This window comes from Rhinolophus sinicus, linkage group LG12 (genome assembly GCF_036562045.2).
Source record: "Rhinolophus sinicus isolate RSC01 linkage group LG12, ASM3656204v1, whole genome shotgun sequence".
In the NCBI taxonomy this organism is placed as follows: Eukaryota; Metazoa; Chordata; class Mammalia; order Chiroptera; family Rhinolophidae; genus Rhinolophus; species Rhinolophus sinicus.
Window position 1 is genome coordinate 36,911,379 of NC_133761.1, and position 12,689 is coordinate 36,924,067.

General features: G+C 35.5%; 1 protein-coding gene across 2 annotated transcripts in view; it reads left to right on the top strand.

The window, feature by feature from the left end:
• Positions 1-1,577: 1,577 nt before the first annotated feature.
• Positions 1,578-12,689, top strand: part of VIRMA (vir like m6A methyltransferase associated) — a 55,397-nt gene continuing 44,285 nt past the window's right edge. For both annotated transcript variants that reach the window (XM_074316955.1, XM_074316954.1), the window contains exons 1-4: positions 1,578-1,851; positions 6,198-6,313; positions 10,420-10,506; positions 11,613-11,661. In XM_074316955.1, coding sequence (XP_074173056.1) covers positions 1,789-1,851; positions 6,198-6,313; positions 10,420-10,506; positions 11,613-11,661 — 315 coding nt within the window. In that variant the 5' untranslated portion in view covers positions 1,578-1,788. The remainder of the gene's footprint in view (positions 1,852-6,197; positions 6,314-10,419; positions 10,507-11,612; positions 11,662-12,689) is intronic.

Here is a 12,689-nt window from a genome sequence, read left to right on the forward strand (position 1 = left end):
GTCAATTACCTGGAACACTAAAACTACTCTAAAAAATAGTCTATTAGTTAAAAAAATAGCTATCGCACACTACTCTTGGGTCAAAATGAAAATCAAAGCTAAGAAAATCAGACTATGTAAAATATATGAACAATAGAAGCACTACAAGGTATATTAACAGTTAAAGCAGAACCTAGGTGAAAGTTGGTAGAGATGAATATATATAGTAATAAATAAGATATATGAATATAAATAACTTAAGCATCACTATAGAAGTTAAAGCAGAAGGAATTAGTAAATTCCAAAGCAGAAAGTAAAGAATCAGAAAATAGAAAAATGCTGGAAATAATAAATATGAACACAAGAACTGGTTCTTTGAAAAAACAAATAGTAAAAGAGACAAACTATTAGTTAACCGGAAACTGGTGGCTGAGGAAAGGGTGGATGGGACATTTACTTTAAAAATTAAAAATGAATTCATTATTAAATATTTGAGACATATCAAAAGGCACAGACAATAATGTAAGACACAACTGTGAAACCACCACCAACCTGAAGAACAAAATATTACCAAAGCATCTGAAGCCCCTGTGCACTTCTCAATTACATCTCCCTCCAGTTCACCACTATCTTGAAATTTTAGTGTTTATCATTCCAATGCATTTCTTTATAATTTTAAAACATATATGCCCCTAAAAATTTATGTAATTTTGCATGTTTTTAACTATATAAAGGTGATTTTACACTATTCTTCAACCTGTTTGCTTAACCCTGTTTTATAGATTATCCACGTTAGTAGATATAGCACTAGTTCACTCCTTCTACCTGCTGTATACAATAACCACATTGTATAAATGTACCAAGGTTTACTTATTATTCTTGTTAAAGACAAGTTTACAGCTTTTTTGCAATATAGTGTTGCCATGTACATTCTTGTATCTGTAGGTATATCTTTGGGCACGAGTGCAAGAATTTTCCTAGAAGTGAGGTAGGCACGTGTAATTTCATTAAATAATTCCTAATTGCTCTCCCAAGCACTCGTGTCTATATAGACTACCAAATAGTTGCAGTTGCTGCAATGCTCAACAGGGAGACAGGGCGACTTTTCACTCTACATTTTGATGTTGATGGCATTTCACGTTATACAATTTCTTGAATTTTTATTTCAACTTATCCTCACAAAAAGCCTGTGGGTTGGGTATTATTATTTACATTTTGAAGATGAGAAAAAAATCTCTTCGTTGTAAGACGTTTCTTTTCTTCTTTTTAAAGAAGTGTCTTACTATTCAACTTAGATAATTGCACTTTTTTCATGCCAGTCTTGGAAAGACTGTCTGCTTGCTGGCGGTTTCACTGGGAATCCAGAGCCGGGCAGCTTCCCCCGCCCCTCCACCTCTTCAAAACCTGCTCGGCACTCCGCCACTCCGAGGCCATTGTGGCTTTGTAACGCGGTAGAATAACAGAGTTTGGACCACTGGAGTCGCCGTAGTCCTCTCCTCTTCTCCCTCCACCTCTTCGGTGCTTCGAGGGAGCCCTCCGCCGCGCTGGAGTAGGCGGGGCCGGCGACTTCGCGAAGTACCGCGCTTCGGGATAGGCCAAGGCTGGAGGCACTAGCGCTCCGGTCTCCGGAAGTGCTGCTGTCTCTCTCTGTCTCTGTCTCTGTCTCTGTGTCTCTGTCTCTGTCTCTGTGTCTCTGTCTCTGTCTCTCTCTCTCTCTCTGTCTCTCTCTGTCTCTGTCTCCTGAGCCGCAGTCGCCGAGGTAGGACGGCTGTCCCGGAAGTCCTCCCCCTTCCCCCTCCCGTGGCAAACATGGCGGTGGACTCAGCGATGGAGCTGTTATTTTTAGATACTTTTAAACACCCGAACGCTGAGGTAAGTCTTCACTATTTGATTCTGACCCTGCTTCTAGACTTTGGTACCCTTACAAAAAAATCCTTAGGCGTGCTTCCACTTTTCTTCCTGCCGGTTGCCGCTTTAATTCCTCACATACACCCCCCACCCTCCCAGCAGGGTGTGGGTACTGCGTCTGAGGGAGGGCAGCGGTGGCCCCCACATTTCTCTGCGTTGTTACCTCAGGCTCCCGCCTCTTTGGTTGAGGTGGCTGCTTTGCTTGTTTTGCTCTCCCCCTTCCCCCTTCAGCGTTGGGCGTTGAAATGATCTTGGTTCTCAGGTGTACCTCAGGTGGTGTTTGGGAGGGGTCCTCAGACCGCTCGTGTTTGACAGTAGTGCAGGTGACCGATCAGGTCACGTTGGCTTCGTGGTTCCTAACTCTCTTCTACTAGGTCTCTTTCGTAACGGGAGGTGGGTTGCCCAGATGTGGCACTCACTCGGTTTAGGATTGCGGCGTTTTCCAGTTTGCCCTGAAACTTTAATGCTTATCTCCTGGAAAGATTTCACTCATTAGGACATGAAATACTTACATGGAACGGCTTTTGCGTGGAGAATACCTGCGAGGAGGGGAAAATTGAGAGAATTGTAGTGAGACTATAAAGCACTGTAGTATTGTCGTTTTGACGGGCGAGGGTGGGAAATTGTGGAGTAATCGTTCGGTAATAACCTGAGCGGCCCTAAACATATATGACTGGCTCTGCGGTATGTAAATTGAACGTAGCTAAATAACTATGGGTTCTCGAAAGCCGGTCAAAAATGAACATTAAGAAAGTCCACAGAGAAATTAAAGAAACCTCAGAACCCACATTTTCCTTCAGTGTATACTTAATCATTTTAGAGAACTATTCTTTCCTTGGAGATAGTGATAATAGTTGTATCTTAATGCTTTACTTGACAAAATAAAAAGATGTCAACGTTGGTCTTCTAATTACTTTAATGGGTGGTTTATAGGTGTATAAAAATAAGATGTTTGGCAACTTTAGCATGTCTTACTAACAACGAATTAATTTGTTGTCTCGCATTTCATGTAGGTCAATCAGCTCTTGTTCAATGCCCATACTTTTCTGGCTGTAATTCCACCTAGGCTTTAGAAAACTCACAATGGAGGCAGTAGTTGGATCAGAACAAACCTATCATGTATACAGAAATAGAGAACAGTTAAAAATGAAAGAAAGAAGCATATGATGAATTAGTAGTATTTTAGTTTAGGAAAATTAGCATTCATTCACTTATGTATTTAAGAATCTGGTATTTCTTTATTCATTCTTAGACAAACATTGAGGACCATGAGAGGATAGGAACAGTAGTGAATACCTTCTTCTGGCAATGTTTGGGGAAGGCTTAGTAGAGATCACATTTGAACTGAGTCCTGAAGGAGAAGTGGGAATTTATAGGGGGATATGGATTTAAAAAAAAAAAAAAATTTCAGTTCTAGATCCTGATTTCCTGGGAATTTTACCTGTATCTGAAGGCTATTTTTAAAAATTTATTATTTTATTTTATTTTTCAATTACAGTTGGCAGTTTATTTTATATTTGTTTTAGGTGTACAGTATAGTGGTTGGACATTTACATAATTTATGACGTGATCCTCCCAATTTGTCTCGTATCCACTTGGCACTATACGTAGTTATTACAATATTATTTATTGACTTGTGAGGGATATGGATTACTGAGGTGTTTTGTTTTAAAGGAGTTTATAACTAAGTATTGGAGAGTAGGTCTACAACATGATTCAAGTTAGAATGTGATGAGTGCATAAAGAGATAGAATGCCCATCACTTTCTGACATACTAGGACCCCAGTTGGTATTTATTTAGCCTCCTTTTGTTGGTACAAATAAAGGCTATGTGATTTCCGAGGAGAGAGAGAGATCTTTATTTGAGAGCATTAGGAAAGACTTCCTCAAGGCAGTTGGCATCTGAACTTGGTCTTCGGTGGAAGAGAATATGTTCCACAGTAGTAAACAGGAAAGGAGGATATTCTTTTGGAATAGTCAGTCTTCTGTAGTGTATGTGAAAGTAGCAGTGTGAAGTGAAAGATGGTTTGAAGCCAGGTCATAGAATTCCTTGAATGCTCAACAGAGGAGTACAGACTTTATTTTGTAGGAAATGGGTAGTTTTTGAGCAGAGTTCAGTTTTGGACTTGCTGAATTTGTAGTGCCAGAGGAACATTCAAACGGAGATATCCAGTTGGCAGTTTGAATAGTGGTTTGGGGCTCAGGAGAGAGGTCCAAGGTGGAGATAAGGATTTGAAGTTGACTTCTGGCAGTGGATGAAAGTCTTATTTTTTGTAATTTTATTTATTGTACTTAGCTACTCTGCTCTACTTCCCTTTCCCATTTTGCCCTCTCGACATGGTGAACTGTGCTTACGATTACTTGACCCTTCCAAGTTCTTGTTTGCTTTCCTTTTGTGCATGTTTCTTCCTTTGCCTGGAAAGCTCTTCCTTTTCTTTCTCTTCCACTGATTCTTGTTTTCCTTGCAGACTTAACTAGCTCAGGTGCTACTTCCCAGACACTCTTTTCCCCCCATAAATATTTGCCCACAATCAGAGTTAGGTAAATACTTCTCTGAATTTTCAGTTTCCTGTGTGAGTCTGTGTTATAGCAATTTATCTATTTGTCTACCCCAATAGATTGTTCCTTAATGGCAGAGACTATGTCTTGTCTTTGTATCCACAGGACCTAGCATACCTTGGAACATAATATATTTTTAATAAATGTTTAGAAATAATTGTTCAGTAAAAGTTGTAGTGCCTAATACAGAAACTCTTCTACTTACAAGCAGAATATTTTAAAAGGCTGTTTGTAAAACCTTAAGTTCATTTTTGTAGGTCCACAATGACTATACCCTAATTACTACTAATACCATTAATTAATTAATTAATTAATTGAAGGCATGGTGGAGGAGGATAGAATTGGTAAACTTTTGTTCTAAAGTTCCTTTGTACATATTAATGAGACTTGATAGCCATGTACCAAGGAACTTCTATGTATAGTCATGAGCTGCATAACGACATTTAATTCAACAATGAACTGGGTATATGACAGCGGTCCCATAGATTATAATGGAGCTGAAAATTTCCTATTGTCTAGTATCATAGCTGTTGTAATGTCCTAGTGTAACTCATTACTCACGCGTTTGTGGTAACACTGATGTAAACAGACCTACTGTGCTGCCAATCATATGAAAGTTTAGCACTTAAAATTATGTATAGTATATAATACTTGGTAATAATAAATGACTGTGTTACTGGTTTATGTATTTATGATACTGTACACATTTTAGGAAAGACTTTCTAATTTGAACAGTTTTTTGGTCTGTTGATATGCATGATATTCTTCTCAGCTTCAAGAGAGGCTCAAGATTTGGTCTTTCTAGATGCAAATAGCACGAACCATTCTTCTCATTGTGAACTTTGACCACTAGATAATGATGGCTGGCTGAACTGCTAAGAAAAGCAGTCCAAAAGCAGTGTGAAATTTTCTTTTTAAATTATTGATCACAAGAGCTTCATTTGTTTGATTCTGTGTCATATAATACAAAAAAATAAGTATACACTAAATGTATGCTATCCATTTTTTTTATTATGATAAACTCTTTAGTTTGTGGATTTTTCTTTTTTTAAAATCTCAGAGAGGGTTTACCTCAACTATTCAATACCTAAATTGCTTCCCTTGATCTTTTGATTAGTTGGTATGTTTGGTAGGTTAAGTTAATTTAAGTACAGATCCACAATCCATTATCTGAATTCCATATTTAGAAATCAGGAATTCTAAAATGGCAGAAAACCTACCCTGAATTCATTTGGCCATGCAATCTGATTTGAACTGACATGATGGTAGTTAATGATCTTTATTTATAGTGGGAATGTTTGTTTATACATGTAACTGCAGAAATATTGTTTTCGTTACAAGATACATGTGACTGCCTCAGAAACCATTGTGTTAAGTATTATAATACATAGTATTTGTATCATATTACCTTTCTAAAAATCTAAAAAGTTAGGATTCTAAAAGGCATCTGGCTCTAGAGGTTTCCAATAAGGGATTGTAGGTCTGTATTGGCCTAAGCAGAACATCAGGGAGGTAAATTGCAGAAAATATTATTACACAAATGGAGAGATTTAACTAGGTATATTTTATCTTCAGCTATTTTAAAAAAGAGTGCTTTATGCAGCGTTGTAAATAATATAATAGCACTGTTTTAAAGATACAGAGTTTAAGGTTATTTGTGACATTCTGAATGCAACAAATTGAAACTGAGTAAATTTTGAATAGACAAAGTGTTTGCTTACAGTATGTCTCTCTCTCCCCCCTTTTTAAAGCAAAGTTCTCATATAGATGTGGTTCGTTTTCCATGTGTGGTTTATATCAATGAAGTCCGAGTCATACCCCCAGGAGTAAGAGCCCATAGCAGCCTGCCTGACAATAGAGCATATGGGTAAGTCAGCATTCTTTTTAAAAGTATTGTGACTGAAGATTGTCCCAGAAACATATTCTTAAATGAAAAATTTTAAGGTAATATTTTGTAAGTAAAAAAAAACAAAACCCTAAAACTTTATTCAGTTATAGTTATGTTGCATTATAAATTAACTCTAGGTGTTCTATATAATCTACATACCATTATAAACTTAAAAAGAGTAATTATTTGATCTAAGTACTAGATTAAATTTTTCTTTCTTTATTCCTTTTTTATTTAATTAATGGAAGTAGGTTTATATTTGCCAAAATATTCTAGGGTGGCATAATATAGTAGATAAGTATTTTTAACCTTTTTCCTTGAAAATAAATAAGAATGTCTGAATATTTAGAAGTATATCTTTTATTATATTATTACATTTTAATTACACTGTTTTATAGTAATAAGTATTTATGACTTATTTATGATCTTTTAAACAGATACGTGTGTCTTTTAAAAATAGTATCTTCACATTAGCTATTAGTTGTACTTAGCAAGTTGTTATTTGATGCTTTAGCTTTCTTAGGCTCTGTGGCAAAATGTAAGACATGGTCACTGACATGGAGTTATTGATAACTATAAAAACTAACATAAAACAGGAATTTGATATTGGTTGTAACTTGAATAATCATTTTCTTTTGATTTTAATTACATGAATTGAAGATATAAACTAAGATTTGGTTGTGGAAACATGAATATATATGTAATAAATATATCTATGTGAGTTTTTATTTTTAGCGTATAGCCTAGGTTTTAATCTTATGTATCAGTACCACATTTCATTATGTGCATGCTGTGATAGCTCATTTTCTGTTACGTGAAAGAGTTAAATCAGCTATTTAGTGTTGAGTGTTGTGGTACAAAGTTAAGCACTCATCTCTTTATAATTGTGAAAAGTAGTTGGTTATTTATAGAATTAGATAAAAAAATCTTCAAATATTTTTAGGTCATTCAAAAGTAAAACAAAAGCAGTAAGAATGTTTAATGTTTATAATGATAAATCATTATGATTGACTTCATATCTTTTTTCCATGTTTAAGGAAATAAAAACTCACGTTTTCCTATAATTTCTTCCTACTTTTCCTATAAACGGAGATGTGTATAGAATGGGAAAGATGGAGTAATTTTAGTGTATCCAGCAGTTTTCTCTAATTGTACTGCTTTTGGTCCAGAAAGGTCTATTAGCTATGGCTACATAACAAAAATACAGCAAATTTCGCAGCCTAAAACAGTAAAACATTTATTATCTCACACTGTTTCTGAGGGTAAGGAACCTGGTAGCATCCACGTTGGCTCAAGTTTCCTCTTGAGGTTATAGCCAAGATACGGGCCCGGCTGCAGTCTCAGATTTGACTGAGGTTGGAGATTTTGCTTAGAATTAGAAGCTCACTCACATGGCTGTTGGCTGGAGACTTCAGTTCCATGTCAGGAGATCTTACATGGAGTGCTCATGTTACAACATGGATTCCTCTAGAGTGAGTGATCCAAGAGGGAGAGACCCTACCCAAAAATGGAAGCCACAGTCAGTGTTTTATAACTTACTATCAGAAGTGACATGCTGTCACTTTTATTATATTATTATATTATATTTTATTATATATATATTGGTTACATATTCTACTGGTACAGTGTGGGAGGGAACTATATAAGGAGGTGAATATCAGGATCTTTGGGGGCCATTTTGGAGGCCAGCTACCACAGCAGGCCAAATGAATCTCTACTAATAGCTAGTTGCAATGGGTAAGAGTATTTGTTACATTTTCCCTCTTATCTCGCTCTTTTATCTTAGCCATTCTTGGGGGTGAATGGCTGTTCGTGTTTTAATAATTCCAAATATGAAATTGTCAGAAACAACGTTATACACAATATGTGACAAAAAAATAAAGTATTGATTCAGTAACAAAGATGTAAGATGTCAGGAAGCCTGACATCTCAAGGTTGAAAGTAATGTTAGAGATCAAATGATATTTGTGAAGCATACTTTAAAGTTTTTCTCATTATAAAATTCAGAAATGTAATTAAAATCTCGTAATCCCTCCATACTGAGAGAATCCTAACATTTGATCCTAACATTTTAAAATATATATTGTGTATTTGTGTATGTTTAGTTGTTTTTGTAACTATTATACCTTATGCAAAGTTAGGTTTGAGTCAACAAGTTTTAAGATGAAAGTCTAGTACAGTCATATTACCATTGATTCTTTAAATTGCCTTTCAGTGACCAGGACCTGAATCTTTGGTACATCAAAAGTAAAGAATTTACATTTCAGACCTTTTCCTTTTCTTTGAGATATTGGAGGCCAGGGTCTAGTTTGAAGAACAAGGATGGGAGGGAGAGACTAGAGTTGTTGAGCACATAATAGTTGAATTCGGGTAAGGTAAATGTATGGTGCTACTCTGACGCCATTGTATACTGTTCTGTCTGTTCCTTTATTTCATTTAACATTCTGTCAGGAATACTTTCACATCATTCACTTTTATTTGAAAATGTGATTTCTAATGGCTGCATAATCTAATGAATGACTTACAAGGTTGGACAATTAAGTTTGCGAACTCATCCTAGAAAAAATGCTGCATACCTCATTGCTGAATATCGCTGTGGTCACCTTCGAAGTACTCCTGTTGGGAACCTATGTACTGACACCAGCGTCTAGTCCACCCTTCAAAGCAATTGTGGAACTCTTTTTCTAGAATGGCCATCAGAGCTGTCATCATATCACCCTTGACGTCCTGAATGTCTTTAAAATGTCTTCCTTTGAATATTTCCTTTATCTTCGGGTAAAGAAAGAAGTCATTGGGGGCTAGATCAAGTGAGTCAGGAGGGTGTTCCAATACAGTTATTTGTTTACTGGCTAAAAACTCCCTCACAGACAGTGCCAGGTGAGCTGGTGCATTGTCGTGATGCAAGAGCCATGAATTGTTGGCAAAAAGTTTGGGTTGTCTAACTTTTTCACGCAGCCTTTTCAGCACTTCCAAATAGTAAACTTGGTTAACTGTTTGTCCAATTGGTATAAATTCATAATGAATAATCACTCTGATATCAAAAAGTTAGCAACATCATTGCAACAAGTTCGGGAACTTAATTGTCAGACCTCGTATTGTAATTTATTTGGCTAGTTCCTCATGTGGGGACCATTAGATGGTTTTTAGTTTTCAAATAGCAAGTAATAGTATCATGGACATCCTCTTGAAAGAAATCTTGGTTTGCATGTCAGTGTTTCCATAGAAACACTTTCTAGAAAAAAGTATTTCGGGATCAAATGGTGTGAACGTTTTCACAGTCTCCTGAATTTTATTGCCATATTGTCTTTCAGAATGATTATACACCTGTTTGTACGCCTACCAGAAGTGCATGAGGGAACCTCTATGATAGTACTTTGGGCATTACACTTTTTACCATTTGGATTTTTTATAAATAGCAAAGCATGCAATGTTTAAAATCAAGATTTTAGTTGAGCCTAGGGAATTTCAGCTAAAAGTGAAATATATGTCAAGTGTAGCAAGATTTCATTCTAATGTGAATTAAATAGGCTTTAATCTTTATATAAATCTACCAAAAAAACGAAAATATTTGTGTAAATTGTGGCTATATAAATTTCAGTTTAGGGTTTAAGTCACAGTTTAGTGCTCTGACGCTAAAATTATTATAGTTTTGTATTAATGTGAATTAAGTGGAAATCAAATTGTAATTGTAATATACAACTTGAAGTTAACTTCTGATTCTTTTTGCTAATGAAAGAAAATGATGTAAAGAATTATAAAATTTGATATCACAATTAATTAGAATTTACCTTTAAACTACATTAAAATTTTTAAATTTTTAGGTGATTTAGAATGGTCCAAGTAGTAGGCAAATGATACTTGATGATTAAAATTGTTTCAGTAATACTCCAAGTGAATAGTTGAGAATTGGATGTGAATAAAATTACAGGAAATAATTACAATTAACTGTATATTTTTGTTATTTAAATCTTAGAACTATTATATCTTAATTCTAGAATTGATTTTAAATTTATATTTTGTTGTTTGTTTTAATTTAGGGACTGTTTATTGCAAAGGCTGATGTTCCATCTTTGTTTCGTTCACAGGGAGACATCTCCGCACACATTTCAATTAGACTTATTCTTTAACAATGTAAGCAAACCAAGTGCCCCAGTTTTCGATAGGTTGGGAAGGTATGTACCTACTGGGTAATTTCACCAGAAACTCATGAGTTAGTAAGGAAACCTTTTTATTCTTTAGTTGGAAGAAAGGATATATGTGGTGATAGACCGAAGACCTCAGGGTTTAATTTTATCAATTGGCGGTATTAAAGAAATGTCAAGCTCCTAAGAAGATGTTGAGTTTATTTACAAAACAGAATTTTAAATGTGTTAAACATTAGCCATTTTTTGTTTGCTTCTTATGGGTGCTCTGATGCTAAAATTATTAGCTTCTTATGGGTGTATGCATTTCTTGTACATATCACATGATTTTATAATAACCTAATTTGGAAAAGATTGCTTTTTGATTCTTAAAACTATATAAACATGTTGAGAGCTAATGTTTTATCTGTGTCTTTTATATTATACAACTGCGTAATTTAAAATTCCATAGTTACGGTTTGTAAAATGAGAATTTTGTTAATAGATACCTCCGTTTTGGATTGTTTAACACATGCTAGGTATTACTAAAACTAGTTGTTTTGATAGCTACAGAATAATTCACCATTAAGTGGGTTTATGTCAAATTCATTCGTAAAATAAAAATTTTTAAAAGGCAGCTTAAAAATGGAAAAATTTCTGTCCCTATCAGGGATTAAGTTTTTTTAGACATCACTTCTTTCATTGATTCTTCATTCATTTATTATTAAATTATACTGATAATTTAACTGTTTAAAAAATAAAGGGAACCTAGATAATCTGAAGCAGCTAATTTTTAATGTTATACAATGTTTTTCTTATGCTATTACGTGCTTGATAAAAATAGGTGTTTTTCTTCAACTTTGGTCCCAGTATAGTACGTTTTTTGAAAATTGTAATGCATGGTTCTCTACTCTGGCTGTGTATTAGTATTACTTGGGGGGGATTTTATAAAAATACTGATATCTACACTCACCCCAAATGAATTATATCAGACTCGCTGGGGGGGTTTGGTTTTATACTTTTTAAAATAACATGGGGGGGCAAATTTAACTCAAACTTTGCACTTCATTAAATCAGAAACGAATCTAGAAGGACTTCTTTATGAACTGTGGTGTTCGCTGTTTGTGCCTATATATTTATTCCTACTCTTTTGGCAGCCTGGAATATGATGAGAATACTTCCATCATCTTCAGACCCAACTCGAAGGTAATAACAGAAATCAGTTTTCAACTTGTTACTACTGCTTATTTTCACCTCCATTCAGAGTTTTTGATCCAAATAAACCAGTGATGCAGAATGTCAGCTTATTTGGTTCTAGTTCTGCAGAATAGCATCATTTTTCTGATTCCTCTTGTATCCAGAAGTGGTTTATTTATTTATTTATTTTTAAAATAAATTTTATTGGGGAATATTAGGGAACAGTGTATTTCTCCAGGGCTCATCAGCTCCAAGTTGCTGTCCTTCAATCTAGTGTGGAGGGCGCAGCTCAGCTCCAAGTGCAGTTGCCGTTTTTAATCTTTAGTTACAGGGGGCACAGCTCACCATCCCATTGAATCAGCAACCTTGTTGAGAGCTCACGCTCTAACCAACTGAGCCATCTGGCCGCCGCTCTGGAACCTCAGCGGCAGCTCGTTGTCTTCAATCTAGTTGTGGAGGGCGCAGCTCACTGGCCCATGTGGGAATCGAACTGGCAACCCTGTTCAGAGCTCATGCTCTAACCAAGTGAGCCATCTGGCTGCCCCAATCCAGAAGTGTTTTAAAATGGAGCAAAGACCTTGTAATGTCATTCTCTACCTGGAAAGCTCTTTCTTCTCATTTTATCCTTGAGTCAGGAAGAGGTCAGCATGTGTGCTTTCCCTTCATTTCATTTAGGTGGGCAAGTTCAGAACATGACAGACAGATAAATTATTAGACACTAGTGTGCCTTAGTAAAGTTTTCCTAAAAAATACATATTTCATATTTCTTCCTTTCATATCAAAAGTGTGCCTTTTTTTCTTGATGTACCAAATTCCATTCTAGAATCATCTAAAAGATCTGAATCACGGAAGATCTGAAGCCCCAAAATAATTGTGATCTAGTATAGGACTACTCAGCCTGCTATTTGTTTTTGGTGGGGTATAAGTATTTAATCCTCACTATCCTGTTTCAGCTAAAAATTACCTTCCTTCTCTCCTTATCTTCCAATGGGATTTCTATATTTTCTGTCAATGCCTGGGCATAGTCTTTGAGCCTT